Source organism: Salmo salar, chromosome ssa03 (assembly GCF_905237065.1).
Source record: "Salmo salar chromosome ssa03, Ssal_v3.1, whole genome shotgun sequence".
Taxonomy (NCBI): Eukaryota; Metazoa; Chordata; class Actinopteri; order Salmoniformes; family Salmonidae; genus Salmo; species Salmo salar.
In genome coordinates this window covers 48292785-48314733 of record NC_059444.1, presented here as the reverse complement: position 1 = coordinate 48314733, position 21949 = coordinate 48292785, and the positions used below count along the sequence as shown (strand labels likewise).

The following is a 21949-nucleotide window of genomic DNA, read 5'->3' as shown; positions in this document are numbered from 1 at the left end:
AAGGTGTGCCAAGCTTGTAGCGTCATACCCAAGAAGACTCAAGGCTGTAATCGCTGCCAAAGGTGCTTTAACAAAGTACTGAGTAAAGGGGTCTGAATATTTATGTAAATGTAAAATCAGTTTTTTATTTTTATTTATTTATTTCACCTTTATTTAACCAGGTAGGCAAGTTGAGAACAAGTTCTCATTTACAATTGCGACCTGGCCAAGATAAAGCAAAGCAGTTCGACAACATACAAAAACACAGAGTTACACATGGAGTAAAACAACATACAATCAATGATGCAGTAGAAAAAAATAAGACTATATACAATGTGAGCAAATGATGTGAGATAAGGGAGGTAAAGGCAAAAAAGGCCATGGTGGCAAAGTAAATAAAGTATAGCAAGTAAAACACTGGAATGGTAGATTTGTAGTTTGAAGAAAGTTCAAAGTTAAAATATAAATAATATGGTGCAAAGGAGCAAAATAAATAAAATAAATAAATACAGTAGGGGAAGAGGTAGTAGTTTGGGCTAAATTATAGATGGGCTATGTACAGGTGCAGTGATCTGGGAGCTGCTCTGATAGCTGGTGCTTAAAGCTAGTGAGGGAGATAAGTGTTTCCAGTTTCAGAGATTTTTGTAGTTTGTTCCAGTCATTGGCAGCAGAGAACTGGAAGGAGAGACGACCAAAGGAGGAGTTGGCTTTAGGGGTGACCAGAGAGATATACCTGCTGGAGCGCGTGCTACAGGTGGGTGCTGCTATGGTGACCAGTGAGCGGAGATAAGGGGGGACTTTACCTAGCAGGGTCTTGTAGATGACCTGGAGCCAATGTGTTTGGCGACGATTATGAAGCGAAGGCCAGCCAAAGAGAGCGTACAGGTCGCAGTGGTGGGTAGTATATGGGGCTTTGGTGACAAAACGGATGGCACTGTGATAGACTGCATCCAGCTTGTTGAGTAGGGTATTGGAGGCTATTTTGTAAATGACATCGCCGAAGTCGAGGATTGGTAGGATGGTCAGTTTTACGAGGGTATGTTTGGCAGCATGAGTGAAGGATGCTTTGTTGCGAAATAGGAAGCCAATTCTAGATTTAACTTTGGATTGGAGATGATTGATGTGAGTCTGGAAGGAGAGTTTACAGTCTAAGCAGACACCTAGGTATTTGTAGTTGTCCACAAATTCTAAGTTAGAACCGTCCAGAGAAGTGATGCTGGACAGGCGGGCAGGTAGCGATCGGTTGAAGAGCATGCATTTAGTTTTACTTGTGTTTAGGAGCAGTTGGAGACCACAGAAGGAGAGTTGAATGGCATTGAAGCTCGTCTGGAGGGTTGTTAACACAGTGTCCAAAGAAGGGCCAGAAGTATACAGAATGGTGTCGTCTGCGTAGAGGTGGATCAGAGATTCACCAGCAGCAAGAGCGACATCATTGATGTATACAGAGAAAAGAGTTGGCCCAAGAATTGAACCCTGTGGTACCCCCATAGAGACTGCCAGAGGTCCAGACAGCAGTTTAATATTAATACATTTGCAAACATTTCTAAAAACCTGTTTCTGCTTTGTCATTATGGGGTATTGTGTGTAGATTGATGAGGGGGAAAAAAACGATTTAATCCATTTTAGATTAAGGCTGTAATGTAACAAAATATGGAAAAGGTCAAGGGGTCTGAATACTTTCTGAATGCACTGTATTATGATTATCTTTTCAAAATAAACTTTAATACAAAATAGCAAATGTAGGAGAAGTAATAGGTTATATGTACTACCTCCTGAAATTGAGCTCTCTGTTTACTTTGATGTTATTAGCTTAAGTACCAATGGGATGAAAAAGACAACAAATTCTTGGAACTTCATTAGGTGCACAGTGACAGTATTGAGTCCATCAAAGTCTATAAAGACAAGACTAATTCTCTGGGTTACATGTCTGTTTTCTATTTTAAGGGAGCAGTTAGACCTTTGTTTGTTAAACATGTCTCCCTAGTGAGCGGCAATATCAGTGGAACATCTGTGGGCTTCGTCAAGCTTGGAAATGACTCCCGTTTCAATCTGAGGGCTTACCATAAAACCTAGATCCGCATGTATAAGTGAGTGTTTGGGTTGGACTGTGTCTGAGAGAGAATTACACACACGTGCTTGAACACACACACACACACACACACACACACACACACACACACGGGGGTCGGGATGAGGAGTGTGCAGGTTTCACCTCCAGAGGCTCAAAACAATACCAAACAGGTCTGGACCTGGTGGATTGTTTTCTTACGTGTTAATGCGCAAACTTAAAAAAAATAATCCAGCGTGTAGAAAATGCCCCACCACCTCTACACCCCCCTGGCGACCCTGCCACAGTCCCCTTGCTTAATGTGTTTATCTTAAAGGCTCAGTTCACTCTAACCAAACTACTCTTTTTATTCAAAAGATAAAGTCAATTCCTCTCAGTGTTTTGGGGCCTGGTGGAACTAAACAACAAAGCTCTCCAAGGAGTTGCAGAATACGAATGGCGTGACACCTGTGTCACATGGCAACCCCAGAGGTTTGTTGGTTTGGGGGAGGTAATTAAATCTGCACAATATGGTCATAGTGGCTCCTCAAAATGGCTGCCGGGAGGCCTCCCAAGTGGTGCAGCGGTCTAAGCCACTGTATCGCAGTGCTTGAGGCGTCACTACAGCCCCGGGTTCGATCCCAGGCTGTCTTACAGCCGGCCGTGCCCGGGAGACCCATGAGGCAGCACACAATTGGCACAGCGTCATCCGGGTTAGGGGAGGGTTTGGCCGGCCGGGATTTCCTTGTACCATCGCGCTCTAGCGACTCCTTCTGGCGGGCCAGGCGCCTGCATGCTGACTTCGGTCGCCAGCTGTATGGTGTTTCCTCCGACACATTGGTGAGGCTGGCTTCCGGGCTAAGCGAGCAGTGTGGTAAAAAGCAGTGCGGCTTGGCAGGGTCGTGTTTCGGAGGACACATGGCTCTCGACCTTCGCCTCTCCCGAGTCCGTACGGGAGTTGCAGCGATAGGACAAGACTGTAACTGACAATTGGATATCACAAAATTGGGGAGAAAAAAAGGGGTAAAAAGTTGCTGCCGGGGCAGTGGACTTTAGGGGGGAGGGTGGGGGTGGCACTCAACTTAATCTGGGCATGGTGAGGTTAGAGTGTAGTTGAGGAGAGAGTGGGTTGTTAGGGTAGGCCAGTGTTTGCGTTGCCTTTTCACGGCATCGGCTTCTGGGAACAGAAGAACACGGACAATGGGACAGAGTCTAGTTCATCAGCCCCCCTTCGCCACAGAGGGTGTTTTATTTTCAGGCAGAGGAAGAGGAGGAGGGAGAAAACAGGCTTGGGTAGAATACATATATATTTTGAAATACCCACGGTATGATTTTCAGTACTGTCAAAAACATTTATTTATTTACTTTTGTGGTTGCTACAACACTGTTTATAAGTTAACTATCTAAGACGTGCCAAAGAAATTATCTCCAGCTCAGGGCTCCAGCTATGCATTTGGTTTGCTAACTTGCTAGCTAAGCGAGGTCGGCACATTTTTTGCCATTTTGCTAAAACGGCCACATCTGAGGACATCTGAGTGGCCATGCGCTTTGAGGGGGAACATGGGGAGGGAGGGTGCACATGCCTAACGTCAGCTCTCTGGTGCGTTGACAGCAGTGGTAATGCTGGAACCCCTGTGGCTGCCAGGTATGTATGTGAGAGGGTGTGTGTATATGTGTACATGTGCACACACTTATGTTATTCCTGTCCATGTCATGTGGTGTAGCAATATGTCACGTGCATTTTGAAGCGAGTTGTGCTGCCAACTTTTATAGAGAAAATCTGCTTGTCAATACACCGTTTTGCTCCATGAGGAATGGCCACAGTGCTGACTGCGCTGGCTACCCAGGATATGTCTGGTTTCCTTATTCCTGTCTCACCTGTGTGTCTCCATCTGAATGAACACTTTTATGATTAATTCATCCTTGCCTGTTTTTCGAGTGCTCTAAATGTATGCCAATCTTGAAATTAGCTACTCATACCTGGGATATTGTTCATAGGTAAGCTAATAAAACATAATATGGTAATTTATCAGATCCTTTTATCCAAAGGGACATTAAATACAACAACAATGTGGCTGGTGCGAGAATTATATCGACAGTCTTTCTGGTAGTAGAGACATCACATACCCAGATTACAATCAGGTATAGATGTTTTATTTCACAATGTCAGGGAAGGACGCCATTTTTATGTTATTTTGATGTTTTCTGGTCAGATCTCTTTTTTATGGTCCACTTCGACTATTTTTCCACTCTTACCAATGTTGATGGCTGTCTCCTGCTTGTCCCCAGTCAAGATCCAGATCTTGATGTCGGCCTTCATCAGGGACTCAATAGTCTCAGGCACCTTGTCCTGAAGCTTGTCCTCGATGGCCGTGGCCCCTAGAAGATGCAAGTTCTATAGAGGAAGAGAAAACATTTTGGTAATAAAAAGGAGAAAATCTAACAGGAGAAGGGGCTTTACAATGTCATGTGAGGGGTCGGACTGTGTCACTCATTCATTTACTCCCTGTTTTTCACTTGAGTCTGCTGCGCTTGTTTTTCCACCCCTCCAAAGCTGGGGAATGGATTAGGGGAATTGGGGTTTGAGTGAGGGGGCAGGAATAAGGGGGAAACTTAAGGGCCAGTTGTAGTCACAGCACAGTGGTTGTGTGAGAGAGAGAGAGAGAGGGGGCCGTCACGGGCGAGGGACTTTGGGACGTGTTATCCCGACCACTCCTGTCTCAGCCTCCAGTATTTATGTTGCAGTAGTTTATGTGTCGGGGGGCTAGGGCCAGTGTGTTATTTCTGGAGTATTTCTCCTGTCTTATCCGGTGTCCTGTGTGAATTTAAGTATGATCCCTCTCTTTCTCTCTTTTTTCTTTCTTTCTCTCTCTCGGAGGACCTGAGCCCTAGGACCATGCCTCAGGACTATCTCCTTGCTGTCCCCAATCCACCTGGCCGTGCTGCTGCTCCAGTTTCAACTGTTCTGCCTGCGGCTATGGAATCCTGACCTGTTCACCGGACGTGCTACCTGTCCCAGACCTGCTGTTTTCAACTCTCTAGAGACAGCAGGAGCGGTAGAGATACTCTGAATGATCGGCTATGAAAAGCCAACTGACATTTACTCCTGAGGTGCTGACCTGTTGCACCCTCGACATCCACTGTGATTATTATTATTTGACATTGCTGGTCAACTATGAACATTTGAACATCTTGTCCATGTTCTGTTATAATCTCCACCCGGCACAGACAGAAGAGGACTGGCCACCCCTCATAGCCTGATTCCTCTCTAGGCTTCTTCCTAGGTTCTGGCCTTTCTAGGGAGTTTTTCCAAGCCACCGTGCTTCTACACCTGCATTGCTTGCTGTTTGGGGTTTTAGGCTGGGTTTCTGTACAGCACTTTGAGATATCAGCTGATGTAAGAAGGGCTTTATGAATACATTTGATTTGATTTATCTGCTAGTAAAGGGCCTGTGGGACCTGGGAGGCCCCGATGCTTTTTGTGACAGAGGCCAAGCTGCAGTATATCTGTAACCCACTAGCCTTATGAAACCTCACGCAGAGGGGAGGGATGCGTTAATTAATGTTGCGACAACTTCACAGCTACATTGTCTTAACGCTGACACAATGTTGCAGGCATTCCAGCCAGGCTAAAGCAAGATTTCAAATAGGTTTCAATCAAGACGATCCCTGAAAATTCACCCGAACATTTACAAAATAAATTTACAGGCATAAGGTTTTATTTTTTATTTTATTTAACCTTTATTTAACTAGACAAGTCAGTTAAGAACACATTCTTATTTACAATGACAGCCTAGGAACAGTGGGTTAACTGCCCAGCTTGGGGATTCAATCTAGCAACCTTTCGGTTACTGGCCCAATGCTCTAACCACTAGGCTACCTGCCACCCCACAAGGTGTGTTTGTGCATAACTTATTTCAATGAAGACCAAGTAGTAGCTGTTCGAGAGTAGCTTGTCAAGAGTGTTCTGCAAAGAGATGTAATGTGGTGGTGTGCTTTCCTTTTGATTTGCTCTAAAAGTACATGTTGAGGTCACAGTTCCTAAACACTACGACCATAGCTACATCCCAATTTTCTACTTCACCTGAAGTATGCACTTCCCTTCACTGATTTGAAAGGAAATGACTGGTATAAGAAATATGGTGGAAACTGCCATTAGCCCATTCCTCCACCAATCCAATGCTTTTTGGTGTGGGAAGAAGTGAGCAAGTGCACACTTCAGGAGGAAGGAGAGATTTTTGGGACTTGACCCTTGTCTCAGACTGCCACCTAGTGGACTTATCACATCCCTGCACCCTCCTCTCAGAACCTTTGTGTTAACACAGTGATTTTAGTATTTTGTTTTGGGCAGAGCTGAAGGTCTGGCAGCAAAGGAGCCCTGCACTTGATTTACTAGCGTGGCCGCCTGTGTTTCCACTTCCAGATCACTGTTTTTCACAGAGGAACTGTTTGTTGCTTTCCGGTACTAGGCCAACCCAACCTGCCCCCATACACTCAAACCATAGTTCCATAGTATACACTGCATCAAACCATCCAAACCCATTCAGATTCCATGGCTGCACCCCTATATAAAGCACTACTTTCTGGTCACTCTGACAGCTTGGTGGCAGGTAAACAACCTTTCCCTCAATGTTAGCAAAACAAAGGAGCTGATTGTGGACTTCAGAAGGAACCAGGCTGGACACGCCCCCATCCTCATCAACAGGGCAACCGTGGAGACAGTCGATAACTTCAAATTCCTCGGTGTACACATCTCAGAGAAGTTGAAATGGTCTAACCACACGTGCACAGTAGCGAAGAAGGCACGACAGCGACTCTTGAACCTCAGGATGCTGAAGAAATTTGGCCTGTCCCTGAGGGCCCTTACAGTGTTCTACAGGAGCATACTATCAGGCTGCATCACAGCCTGGTACGGCAACTCCACTTCCGTGGACCACAAGGATCTTCATTGGGTGATACAGTGGCAAGAAAAAGTATGGGAACCCATTGGAATTATCAGGTTTCTGCATAAATTGGTAATCAAATTAGATCTGATCTTCATCTAAGTCACAACAGACAAACACAGATTATTGTATTTTTCTTGTCTATATTGAACACGTCATTTAAACATTCACAGTGTAGGTTGGAAAAAGTATGTGAACCCCTAGGCTAATGACTTCTCCAAAAGCTAATTGGAGTCAGGAGTCAGCTAACCTGGAGTACAATCATTGAGACGAGATTGGAGATGTTGGTTAGAGCTACCCTGCCCTATAAAAAACACTCACAAAATTTGAGTTTGATATTCACAAGAAGCATTGCCTGATGTGAACCATGCCTCAAACAAAAGAGATCTCAGAAGACCTAAGATTAAGAATTGTTGACTTGCATAAAGCTGGAAAGGGTTACAAAAGTATCTCTAAAAGCCTTGATGATCATCAGTCCACAGTTAGACAAATTGTCTATAAATGGAGAAAGTTCAGCACGGTTGCTACTCTCACTATGAGTGGCTGTCCTGCAAAGATGATTGTAAGAGCACAGCGCAGAATGCTCATTGAGGTTAAGAAGAATCTTAGAGTGTCAGCTAAAGACTTACAGAAATCTCTGGAACATGCTAACATCTCTGTTGACAAGTCTACGATACGTGAAACACTAAACAAGAATGGTGTTCATGTGAGGACACCACAGAAGAAGCCACTGCTGTCCAAAAGAAACATTGCTGCACGTCTGAAGTTTGCAAAAGAGCATCTGGATGTTTCACAGCACTACTGGCAAAATATTTTGTGGACAGATGAAACTAAAGTTGAGTTGTTTGGAAGGAACACACAACACTGTGTAGAGAAAAAAAGGCACAGCACACCAACATCAAAACCTCCTCCCAACTGTAAAGTATGGTGAAGGGAGCATCGTGGTTTGGAACTGCTTTGCTGCCTCAGGCCCTGGACAGCTTGCTATCATCAGTGGAAAAATGAATTCCCAAGTTTATCAAGACATTTTGCAGGAGAATGATAGGCTATCTGTCCACCAATTGAAGCGCAACAGAAGTTGGGTGATGCAACAGGACAACGCCCAAAACTCAGAAGTAAATCAACAACAGAATGGCTTCAACAGAAGAAAATACGCCTTCTAGAGTCCCGACCTCAACCCGATTGCGAAAACTGGTTGACCCTACTGCCAAAGTAGGGTCAAGCAGTTATTAAAACCAAGGGTTCACATACTTTTTCCACCCTGCACTGTGAATGTTTACACAGTGTGTTCAATAAAGACATGAAAATGTATAATTGTTTGTGTGTTCTTGTTACTGTGTTTGTCTATTGTTGTGACTTAGATTTTATGACCAATTTATGTCCAGGTAATTCCAAAGGGTTCACATTCTTTTTCTTGCCACTGTACATGCACCCGAACAGTACAGGAGCATCACGGCAAAAAATGAATGACTGGCCAATAGTTTCTACACTCAGACCATCAAGCTGCTGAATAGCCACCACTAGTCAGCTACCTGAACCCCCCTCCACCCTACTACTCCTCCTATGGACATTCCCTCTGCTACTCCCTCCAACTGTCTCAACTCTCACTTGCTACTCTCCCTATGGACATTTTTCTCCTGCTGCTTACACTCTCTTTGGATAATTCATTCCAATCATTTTAAAGTTAACAGCAGGTATTTTGCATGTAAGTTTAAGTATTTTGATATCTTCACAAATCTACAAAACAGACGTTTTACATCCTGGCACAAAATGTATTTGGGAAAATCTACAGATGTTCTGTTCTACTCCCCCGATGGCAATCACACCTGCCACATTAAAGGTCCAGTGCAGTCAAAAACGTTATTTTCCTGTGTTTTATATACTGTACCGGTCAACATTTTGGACACACCTACTCATTCAAGGTTTTTTCTTTATTTATACTATTTTCTACATTGTAGAATAATAGTGAAGACATCAAAACTATGAAAAAACACAATAACACAAATAGCCACCCTTTGTCTTGATGACAGCTTTGCACACTCTTGGCATTCTCTCAACCAGCTTCATGAGGAATGCTTTTCCAACAGTCTTGAAGGAGTTCCCACATATGCTGAGCACTTGTTGGCTGCTTTCCCTTCACTCTGCGGTCCAACTCATCCCAAACCATCTCAATTGGGTTGAGGTCAGGTGATTGTGGAGGCCAGGTCATCTGATGCAGCACTCCATCACTCTTCATGGTCAAATAGCCCTTACACAGCCTGGAGGTGTGTTTTGGGTCATTGTCCTGTTAAAAAACAAATGATAGTCCCACTAAGCGCAAACCAGATGGGATGGTGTGTCGCTGCAAAATTCTGTGGTAGACATACTGGTTAAGTGTGCCTCAATTTCTAAAACATTGGACCTTTAATCAAGTTGAAGGTCTGAAATCGGTTCTACTGATTTGTGTTCAGCGAACCACTCAATGAAATGGGTGGAGAGTTTTAAAATGGATGCCTTGTGTGAGGGGTTGGTGTCCTTAGGGTGAACCAAGCAGGCAGTAATTATCTTGTTTGCAGAGATGATCGCTCATCATTGTAATCTCTTGGCTGATCTGATTCAGCCATACTGATATCAGGGAAGGATACAGTTTACATAGAGGAGAACCTGAGTAAGGAATTGCATTTTGTTAGAGATTGGTTGTCTGACAACAAATTGTCACTACATTTGTGAAAAACTAGATCAATTTTGTTTGTAGGGCTGACAAGATAACAGTAAACTGTGCAGGCAAGGAGATTTAATCTAAGACGAGTGTATCTTATCTTGGTGTGTCCCTAGATCAATCCCTTTCTGGAGACCTGATTGCTGCTAAAATTCTTTCTAAAATGGCGAAGAAATTGAAATGTTTATATCGTAACACTAGATATTTTAACATTAAAGTTAAGAAACTGCTTGTCTCAACCTTGTTTCAGTGTCATGTTGATTATGCCTGCTCTGCTTGGTATAGTGGGCTATCAAAAAAGCTGAACAAGAGAATGTTATCAGGTATATGTTGAATGTCCCCACGAGGACCCACATAGGGATACAGGAGTTCCGGGAGGTGGGCTTGTTGCATTTGTAGTCCAGAGTGGACCAACTTAAACTTAATAATATTTTTGACATCTTAAATGATCGTGCCCCAGGTTACATGATATGGTCTATAACCAACACAGTCACAATACCAGAGCTAGTGTTGTGTCTTGTAAAATCCCAAGAGTAAACAGTACTGCGAGGAGCACGTTTTTCCATACAGGCATTTGTCTATGGAATAGCCTTCCCTTGGAGATCAAGCAAAGAAACCGTAAAAATAGCTTTAAAAAGCAGGCAAAGGTTTTCATTTGGACAAGGTTGTCTAAGTAAGAAACCACTCCTCTGACCCTTGTGCCCCCTACTGCTGGTCAGGTGTATTTATTTGAAGGATCGGTATGATGGGCAATTAATAGATTGTTTTAATGTGAAATGAATATGGAGGATTTTTAGGGTTAGGGAGAAGTGCAGTGAATAGTGCTATTTTTTTAGGATGTCAATATAAATGAATGTATTTATGGTTGTTTGTAATTTTGTCTTGTCTTTTAATCATTATGTGTTATTGTTTTTACCATTGAGGACCACTTTGGAAACAAGCGTTTTAATTAATACTTTCAAGTGATATCCTCTGGGTCCACATCGTACATTTTGTGGTACATGTCTGTTACCCCAAATAAATTCAATTAAATAAGTTTGCATAAGGTTCCTGGTGTAGAATGGGGGAGGCGGGGTAGTGGTAGTGTTAGTAACTTGAAAATGTGAAGAAATCTGTGCTAACTTTTACCTGGTGGTGCAGACCTACAGGATTATTGTGGAGATAGGGGAAGATGGTGATTGGTGGATAGGGGTTAGTATGGGGTTAGATGGGGACTGATGTGGTGTGCGTGTCTGTGCGAGGGCGAACGGGCATGTGTGTGTGAGACTGACCTTCTCAATAAACTCATAGCTCTCCTCCAGTTTGAGGGCTCGGTTCTGCAGGGCGCTGGCGGCATAGTGGAACACCTCCAGCCACTGCTGATAGGATGACTCGCTGATCTCAGCCACAGCAAAGCATAGAGTACGCAGCCCTGAGACATAATGGACAGACAACACATGCCTGTTCGCACTCGCACAGACACACACACACACCACATCAGTCCCCATCTAACCCCTATCCACCATCTTCCCCTATCTCCACAATAATCATCACTTCTCAACTCACCCGAGTAAACCCAGAAGGCTTACATAACCTAATAATTACACAACAGGTGTCCGCTTATGGCGAGTGCCATTACTTTGCTTTTCTCTTCAATTACATAATTTAAAAAATATGTGGTTTATAAGCTGCAGAAACTAGAAATATGCAGGTTCTTCCACAGGGTTAATGTTAATGCAATTCTGCCAAACTCTCACAAGAAGGTAGTATATTTATAGAGGTAAAGCAATGCAATCTAATAAAATATTCAGTTTGAATACAGAAGCACATCCTTCCTTCCAACCTTCCTTCCTTGAAGTAATCAAATAATCGAGTGGATTAGTGAAAGTAAAGGGGTAGTAGCATTGATTAAACCTATCCAATCACTTACAGATCTGTGCTTACCTCAAGGAAAAAGGAAGGAAGAAAGCCTTTCTCAACTTTTTTAATAGGTCCTATGTGTGTTAGGTAGACAGGGGGAGCTGTTCCCTCACTCACCCTCGGTGGCAAATTGCTCCAGGTGTTTAAGCGTGATCTCTTTATACCTGGAACTGTCGGCTAGACGGTCGTAGACCACCGTGTCCTGTTGGAAACAGCACAGTCATTACATATACTGTCTGGACAGCCAGCAAATAACTGCCATGTAAACAAACCACCGTGTAAAATCACTAGATACCAAACACCAGTGATGTATGTTTGGGATGGGCAACTTTGTTGGGGATGGGAGCCACAAAACATCTGTGTACCCATACATGCAGTCAGAGCCTTGCCTTTTGGCACACCTTGTGAGTACAACATTTTGCCACGGGGCTTAGAGAAAATGTTGTACTTTCACATGTTTGTCTTTAGAATGAATAATGATTTAGTGTAGTTATTGTCAAAATTATGAAAATAGTGGGCCATTTTAGTCAACTAAATGCCCTTTCATTTTAGTCACATGACATTTTGATTGCCTCATTAACCTATAGTAAACATAAATCACTGCACAAACATACATAGCCTTGTCCTATCAATATATTTCTCTGCAAAACATCTTATCACAAGATTCTCTTCCAAACAGCCAAATTGGCAGGAGAACACATTATACCCTTGACAGGGTTCCAGACAAACATTTTCCCCTGGTGGCACTGGTGCCACTCACATTTTCAGTTGGTGGCAGCACATGATTTGGTCACACCAATTTTTCCTCTCACCATCACACAATAGAAACAATTTGTAATCACCTTATGAAGCCATTAACCGTGCTTTAGACTGTGTTATAGACTACTGAGATGATAGGCTATTCAAGAAAGCAGGAATGCATGATTCAAGATATTTTGATGTGGAACCTAAACTAGTGATAGTCATGAATTGTGGTTTGACAATAGGGTATTGGTGTTATATTTTACTGTTAAAATAGGGCTCCAGAATTTTCAATAGAGATGAATTTGCCTACATCTTTATGTGCACTAGTATCGTAGGTACATTTATTTCGGGGCTAATTCACCACATGAGGAAGTGAAAACTCAAAACACATTAACTCGCTAAAACTAAATATAATGAATGTCTTAAATGTATTTTTTGGGGCTGTTGTGCAATTGTGAATATTGCGCACTTTGTATCTTAAAGTGATATCAAATATCTCAGTTGTAAAATAGTTGCTATGGAGCTCAATATTAAGAGATGACAAATAAAAAAATATACCCAAAAAAGAAAGCTGAGAACAACAGTAGTTGCTTCCAAAGCTGTGTATTTCCCGCAATTGGATTTTGAAATGTTATACAATCAGAAGCCTTTTTTCTCTCTCCTGGAGTGCACATTGGGGGAGAGGGAAAGAGAGTGGCTCACTCATCACAGCAGCAGCCCCCAATAAAACAGGCCCAGGGGCCTGGCAGCAGACACTTTCATTACAGGAATTGTGAGGATAATGCACTTTGTTTACTTTTTGACAAAATCATGTTTTTAGCCACCCAAAAAATTCAACATTTTGAAACTTTTGAGAGAGGTGACCATCTAATGGATGTTCAGCTGATGCTACCAATTCAACATTTTACTCGCACAGCCAAGTCAAAGGGGCGCAAAATGCGACTAAATGGTCGCAGTCTGGAGCCCTGCCCCTTGACATACTGTAGCTATATTGTAATCAAAATTCTGTCATAAGTAGGCCTAGTGGTCTGATAGTTTGCTGTAACCTATCTAGCCAGCATTATCAATCTGTTATTACCTGAGTGTATACACTGAGTATACAAAACATTAAGAAACACCTGCTCTTTCCATGACATAGACTGACCAGGTGAATCCAGGTGAAAGCTATGATCCCTCATTGATGTAATTTGTTAAATCCACTTCAATCAGTGTAGATGAAGGGGAGTCAGCTTAACCTGTTATGGCTAGGGGGCAGTATTTTCACGGCTGGATAAAAAACGTACCCGATTTAATCTGGTTACTACTCCTGCCCAGTAACTAGAATATGCATATAATTATTGGCTTTGGATAGAAAACACTCCAAAGTTTCTAAAACTGTTTGAATGGTGTCTGTGTATAACAGAACTCAAATGGCAGGTCAAAACCTGAGAGATTTCTTTACAGGAAGTGGCCTGTCTGACCATTTCTTGAACTTCTTTGCCATCTCTATCTTTTACAAAGGATCTCTGCTCTAACGTGACACTTCCTACGTCTTCCATGGGCGCTCAGAGCCCGGGAAAAACCTGAATGTCGTCATCCCAGCCCCAGGCTGAAACACATTATCGCCTTTCTCAAGTGGCCAATCAAGGGACTGTGGGCTTAGGCGCGTGCCCTGGCCGCCCCCGTCTTTGTGATTTTTCCTCTGTTTGCCGAAAAGGAGATTCCCGGTCGGAATATTATCGCTTTTTTACGAGATAAATTGCATAAAAATGTATTTTAAACAGCGGTTGACATGCTTCGAAGTACGGTAATGGAATATTTAGAATTTTTTTGTCACGAATTGCGCCATGCGCACAACCCTGATTTACCATTTCGGATAGTTTCTGGAACGCACGAACAAAACGCCGCTATTCGGATATAACGATGGATTATTTGGGACCAAACCAACATTTGTTATTGAAGTAGAAGTCCTGGGAGTGCATTCTGACGAAGACAACAAAGGTAAGAACATTTTTCTTATAGTAAATCTGACTTTGATCAGTGCTAAACCTGCTGGGTGTCTAAATAGCTAGCCCTGTGATGCCGGGCTATCTACTGAGAATATTGCAAAATGTGCTTTCACCGAAAAGCTATTTTAAAAATCAGACATAGAGTGCAATTCTTAAAATAATTGTTATGCTTTTTGTGAACGTTTATCGTGAGTAATTTAGTAAATTCACCGGCAGTGTTCGGTGGGAATGCTAGTCACATGCTAATGTAAAAAGCTGGTTTTTGATATAAATATGAACTTGATTGAACAAAACATGCATGTATTGTATAACATAATGTCCTAGGGTTGTCATCTGATGAAGATCATCAAAGGTTAGTGCTACATTTAGCTGTGGTTTGGGTTTATGTGACATTATATGCTAGCTTGAAAAATGGGTGTCTGATTATTTCTGGCTCGGTACTCTGCTGACATAATCTAATGTTTTGCTTTCGTTGTAAAGTCTTTTTGAAATCGGACAGTGTGGTTAGATTAACGAGAGTCTTATCTTTAAAATGGTGTAAAATAGTCATATTTTTTAAAAATTGAAGTAATAGCATATCTAAGGATTTGAATAACGCGCCACAGGATTCAACTGGCTGTTGAGTAGGTGGGACGCAAGCGTCCCACCTAGCCCATAGAGGTTAAGTAGAGAAACTTGATTGTGGTTAATCACTAGCATTCATGCTGTGGTAGTGTCGCTGTAAGGGATTTGTTGCTTGACAAGATGCAGGTTAGACAATACAAAAAAAGGTAAACTACAGCGATTGACAGAACATCCTCAAATATGAATTACAATTCTAGGTGTGCATTGTGAAAGACAAATATCTAGCCATGTCGAGGAAGACTGTGTAGAGTAGCCAGTGTAGGACTGTCCCTGACTAAACAAACGAAGTGTTCAGACCATTTGACTTTTTCCACATTTTGTTACGTTACAAGCTTATTCTAAAATGTATTAAAATCGTTTTTTCCTCCTCAATCTACACAATACCATAAAATGACAAAGCAAAAACAGGTTTTTATAAATTTTAGCAAATGTATAAAAAACTAAAACGGAAATATCACATTAACATAAGTATTCAGACCCTTTACTCAGTACTTTGTTGAAGCACCTTTGGTAGCGACTACAGCCTAGAGTCTTCTTGGGTTTCACGCTACAAGCTTGGCACACCTGTATTTGGGGAGTTTCCATTCTTCTATGCAGATTCTCTCAAGCTTTGCTGCACAGCTATTTTCAGGTCTCTCCAGGGATGTTCGATCGGGTTCAAGTCCAATTGCAATTGATTAGATTGATACAGCGAGTGCCTGTGTGACTAGCACCTGTTTTCTCTCTCTCTCTCCTTCCTGCAGCGGCAACCACCACAGAACATCAGTGTTCATCGCGCTGTCCATGTTACTGAAGCTGCAACATAATTACAGCCATTTCTGACTGAAAAGTTCTGTTACCGAAATCATTCATTTGTTTAGGAAAAACATTCCCTATTCTCTCAGCCCTTGCTCTCTTTACGTGGTACATATGCGTCGCATGCACGTGACCAATGGGCGCTGACCTAAATCCTACCATAACCGCATCAATAAATTGGTTAAAACTACAGCCCAACCAATTTGGAAATTTGGATCCGATTCTGATTTTTTGGGGGGAAATATTCACCAACAACTGATATGATACATCTGCCAATGTTCGTATTATTATAGCTGTAATAATGGATTATTCTAAAAACAGCCCGACAAAGATACTCAGAAAGTTGATTTCTTAAATTTCAGGAAAGATTGTTCTCGAATTAAATCAGGTCTCTGCATATAAATACTTAGGGATATGGTTGGATGATAAAACTGTCTTTTAAAATGCATATTGACAAACTTTGTAAACGGCTAAATATCAAGCTAGGCTTCCTCTATAGAAACAGGACATGTCTGTCCTCTACAAATAGAAGACATATTGTGCAAGCTATTTTTATGTCTGTTATAGATTATGGGGATATTATTTAAATGCATGCTACGGCACCAACACTTAAAATCGCTGGATGCAATTTATCATTGCACACTTAGCTTTATTACGGGTGCTAGCTACAGAACTCACCACTGTTTTATATCAAAATGTGGGTTGGACTTCGCTGTCCATGAAACGAGAACAACATGCTCTCATGGTTGTTTATAAAGCACTTCTGAATAAGCTACCTTCTTATTTATCATCACTCATCAATATTAGAATTAGAATTCGTAAAACCAGGTCTCAAGCATGGATGACACTTGAGGCCTAAGAGATTTCCACAGATTTGGGTATGGCTGCCTTTCCCTGTTACGCTCCTTGTTTATGGAATAGCCTGCAGACTAAACTTAAACTTGAGACTCTTGTCCCCCTTGCCCATTTTAAAAATGTATTGGAGGATTTTTATATTGCTTGTAACTGTTTCGGGTAATGCAAGTTATTGTGTCTTGTCAAAAAACTATAGTTTTGGAAAGTCGGTTGGGTCATCTACTTTGTGCATGACATGAGTAATTTTTCAAACAATTGCTTACAAACAGATTATTTCACATATAATTCACTGTATCACAATTCCAGTGGGTCAGAAGTTTAAATACACTAAGTTGACTGTGCCTTCAAACAGCTTGGTAAATTCCAGAAAATGTCATGGCTTTAGAAGCTTCCGATAGGCTAATTGACATCATTTGAGTCAATTGGACGTGTACCTGTGGCTGTATTTCAAGGCCTAGCTTCAAACTTAGTGCCTCTTTGCTTGACATCATGGGAAAATCAAAATCAGCCAAGACCTCAGAAAAATTATTGTAGACCTCCACAAGTCTGGTTCATCCTTGGGAGCAATTTCCAAATGTTCATCTGTACAAACAATAGTACGCAAGTATAAATACCATGGGACCACGCAGCAGTCACACCACTCAGGAAGGAGACGCGTTCTGTCTCCTAGAGATGAACGCACTTTGGTGCAAAAAGTGCAAATCAATCCCAGAACAGCAGCAAAGGACCCTGTGAAGATGCTGGGGGAAACAGGTACAAAAGTATCTATATCCACAGTAAAACGAGTCCTATATCAACATAACCTGAAAGTCTGCACAGCAAGGAAGAAGCCACTGCTCCAAACTGCCATAAAAAAGCCAGACTACGGTTTGCAACTGCACATGGGGACTAAGATCATACTTTTTGGAGAAATGTCCTCTGGTCTGATGAAACAACAATAGAATTGTTTGGCCATAATGACCATCGTTATATTTGGAGGAAGAAGGGTGGCTTGCAAGCCGAAGAACACCATCCCAACCGTGAAGCACGGGGTGGCAGCGTCATGTTGTGGGGGTGCTTTGCTGCAGGAGGGACTGGTGCACTTCACAAAATAGATGGCACCATGAGGTAGGACAATTATGTGGATATATTGAAGCAACATCTCAAGACAACAGTCAGGAAGTTAAAGCTCGGTCACAAATGGGTCTTCCAAATGGACAATGTCCCCAAGCATACTTCCAAAGTTGTGGCAAAATGGCTTAAGGACAACAGAGTCAAGATATTGGAGTGGCCATCACAAAGCCCTGACCTCAATCCTATAGAAAATCTGTGGGCAGAACTGAAAAAGTGTGTGCAAGCAAGGAGGCCTACAAACCTGACGCAGTTACACCAGCTCTGTCAGGAGGAATGGGCCAACATTCACCCAACTTATTACTGGAAGCTTGTGGAAGGCTACCCAAAACGTTTACTGAGTGTATGTAAACTTCTGACCCACTGGGAATGTGATTAAAGACATAAAAGCTGAAATAAATCATTCTCTCTACTATTATTTTGACATTTCACATTCTTAAAATAAAGTGGTGATCCTAGCTGACCTAAGACAGGGAATTTTTTACAAAGATTTAATGTCAAGGAATTGTGAAAAACTGAGTTTAAATGTATTTGGCTAAGGTGTATGTAAACTCCCGACTTCAACTGTATGTTGAAACCATTATTGCTATATGCGATGGATCATTGGGGATCATTCAACATTCCCTTTCTTTTGATGTTCAGTGAAATAATCCCATGAGAAGAGTCAACCTATTTAATTAAAGTTCAATTCGTAACTAAATAGATTTTTTTTCTATTGGAAGGATTTCATTATTTGCGATTATGTCTACTTATGATAAGTTAAAAAGGTTTATGTTTCTGTCTCCATATGATATGGTAAATATATCCAATGCAAAAAAAAAAAAATCTGTATTTCAATGATATTAATTTAATTTGTATATATTTAGGTTAATTCCCATATATTCCCGTTAATTCCCATGGAAAGTTACCACCTCTGAATATTCCCCCAAATTCTACCGAATTCTGGTAGTTGTCACTTCAAGCGTTGCCTCATTGCTATCTGCGATTCCTTGGGACTTTCCTACATATGGTTACGGTAAGGGTTCAGGTTAGGTAAGTGTTAAGGTCAGGGACATCCAAAACATTGCTACGAAGTGCTACTTTGTAACCTGCAAAGTTTTTTTTGTGTCTCTGAAAACATTTGAATGACAGAGCTTGAGGATTACCCTTTGCATAGAGCAAATATAACACCAGATTTCGCTGGCTTCACTAAAGGGCTGTAATGTTCTCATTACCACAGTTGAACGTTCTTAGCGCGGCACTTACTTCACATTTGGGCATAGCATCCATTGTTTGTCACGACACCCGATCATGACACTTCACATAACAGTATGACCAGTGCACATTTTTGGCACTTTATTGAGCAGGCAAGCTTCTATCTACTCAGCACTCACCGTAGCAGCAGTAAGACTAAGTTAGTTCACTCTCCCCTCTTACTGGGGTAGTTGTGTTGGCCCGGTGGTAGTGTCCAGTTTTAGTGTAGCGTGCCATGGCAAGATAGGTATATAGCCATGAAAAGAGCGCCCTCTTTAGGACAAATAAAGAAATGCATGAAAAAGTAATTCTATGAAGAAAGGTTTTTTTGCAGAGCGTTTTCTCTGCATTTTATATCGGTAATTTTCAATGGATTAAACGCCGATACAAATACATTGGTAAAAGGATAATATCGGTAAACCAATAAATCAGTCGGGCTCTAATTATAACAAACTCTGAACACCAAAACACGTGACAGCAAAATGGATGCAGAGGATGTGAAAAATGAACTTGATATGGGAGAATGCTCAGGAGGGAAAGGGGAAGTAAGATGTGTGGAAGACATTTGACTTAGTTGTGGAAACTACTGGAGATCAAGAAAAAGAGGGAAGGTAAAGATCAAGCGCTACGTGCATATTGGTGTTTATAGAAGGCTGCTATAATAAGCCTACTAATTATAATGACATTACTTATTATTATAATGACGATCATAATAATAATAATAATAACAAGGAGATCAAGAAAAAGGAGGGTATCAGAGCGAGCGCTGCATGCGTGACAAACAGGTGCTGTTAGATTACAATATTATAATTTTTTAGACCATTTGGAACAGTGTAAACACTAAATAAATGATATGTAATACCAGAGTGTGTTCTAATGGGGAAAAAAATGTAAAGCCTATATTAAAGCATAGCAAAGATTAAAACAGCTGAATTTGTGAAATTGCTTTATCCGACATGTTGTGGTTGCGTAAGGCTTGGAGCTCACGGAATCAGTAGGCCATTAAACACTCAGGCAACAGAACCAGGATGTCTCATTTCTGTAGACATATATGGATGATTTATAAAGTCAGGCACATTTAACAGTCGGGTTATTGATTATAGCCCTAATTAAGTTGAGGTTTACTCTTCTCACTTTTCTTAGACAACTAGTGCAAGGCAAAATAGCAACATGGTCTAGGAAAAGGCGCCAATTCAACAGCGCACTGATGTATCCAACGGGGGAGAAAGTGCATTTGGGACCCGTTTCAGAAAGCTGGGTGTATAACTAACTTTACGACTTCACAGGAGGCATTTGAACATAAAAAAAATTAAAAAAAACATTTATCTAAATGCCATTTTTTGCAGAAATGCCTTTTTGAACATTTGAACTTTTAGGTGCCGTAATAAACTAGTATGTAATCTGTAAATATAAAATGTGAAATCACAAAGCTGTTTAGAAATGGTTGGTTGAGATAATGAGAGGGCTGGGACATTCACGAGAAAGAGAGTCCATTCTGTCAAATGGCACATCCATTGGATTTACTCATATTTTCATCATGGACTACATGAAAATTGTAGCTACAGCTTTCAATACCAGTGTTGCCTTGAATACACTTGCTGCTATCCACACAGCAGTCTGGACTGGTTGAAGTCGAGTGGGGAGGATTATTTAGAAAGTGTTTTAGTCTGCCGTGAATCATCGTATTTCATACACAGGTAAGAGTCAAGAGATAAAATGCCAAGATAGCTATGTGCATACGTTATTGTCTCGTCTGTAACAAAACATTTTTTTTTCCATTGCGAGCTATTGTTAGCCATTTGTACAACGGGTGGTTCTAATCCTGAATGCTGATTGGTTAAAACCACATTCCAGACGGTGTCTATTCCACAAGTTACCACCGGCTAAATCTATGACGTTAAAATGCCTATTTACTCTGTTCCATTTGACTGCGCAATCCACAGTCTCATCAGCCCAACCAGGTAATTTTAAAACTGAATCTCCACTATAAAAAGCATCTAAACATCTCATTTATTTTAGACTAACATTGTTTTCAACAGTGTATAAACCTTGCTGTCTGTCTCTGACATTTGCAACATTGTTTCAATATTCAAATTCGATTTGCAGCTGTCCCATAGTATAGAACGTGTTGTTAGCTCCTCTGAACAACTGTGTCCTGACAAGAGACCACATTTTCTATGCCAGGCGAAATCGCGCCTCATTAGCTCATTGTTATGGATGTATCCAAATAAATGTCACTTGAAAACAGCTTAAACAATCGCAAATGCAGCTACTGTTGTTATTCTGGCTGCACTGTTTGACGTCACTAAGTTAGCTGTAGTTGGCTTACTAGCAAGCAAGGGATAATGTTGCCAGCCAGCATGGCAATTAAACATTTAGAACAAATGACTGGATTGTACCCATAGATACAGAATAAAAAGACAACGATTAGCTCGTCAACTTGAACATCTGGATCGATGGACGGCTACGGGAACATAGGAAGGAGAGGTCTGATTCCACCTCGCCTCCGAGGCATCCCGGAAGTCCCCGACGTCTCCGTTTCCAAGAAAATCCGAGGCTACCCGAGTTCCCCCGAGAGTCCCCAAAGTCTGCCGATTTGCCTCTTCCCGAGCTGATGCAACTAGGCAAAGCTAGGTTGTCTCCAGCCGAACGTTTACACAGGTTTAACACGAAGAGTTGCCTGTATTGCGGAACTACTGGTTATTTCGTGTCCTGATGTCCACTAAAAGACCAGGCTCACCGGTAGGGGCAAGTACTCTGGTGGGCCATACTGAGAACTTTCCCTCTCCCCTTACTCACACCCCTCTCCATGCCATCCTGCTGTGGGGGAACCAGTCAAAATATCTCCGGGTACTCATCGACTCTGGGGCCGATGAGAGTTTTATGGACACCACACTGGAGTCCGAGCTGGGCATCCCCACTCAGCCCCTCTCCATTCCCATGGACGTTAGAGTGCTGGACGGGCGCTCTATAGGCAGGGTCACGCACTACACCACTCCCATCAACCTACAAGTGTCAGGAAATCACAGCGAGG

The 21949-nt window shown here is 41.8% G+C and overlaps 1 protein-coding gene across 3 annotated transcripts in view; it reads right to left on the bottom strand.

Annotated features, from left to right (window-relative positions):
* The window catches only part of LOC106600634 (phospholipid-transporting ATPase IA), a 180680-nt gene that overhangs the window by 140625 nt on the left and 18106 nt on the right, over window positions 1-21949 (bottom strand). For all 3 annotated transcript variants that reach the window (XR_006769146.1, XM_014192136.2, XM_045714902.1), the window contains exons 3-5: window positions 11684-11768; window positions 10939-11078; window positions 4283-4421 (exon numbers count right to left, since the gene is read on the bottom strand). Coding sequence is in view for 2 of the 3 variants with exons in the window: in XM_014192136.2 (XP_014047611.1) it covers window positions 4283-4421; window positions 10939-11078; window positions 11684-11768 (364 nt within the window). In the remaining variant the exon portion in view is untranslated. The remainder of the gene's footprint in view (window positions 1-4282; window positions 4422-10938; window positions 11079-11683; window positions 11769-21949) is intronic.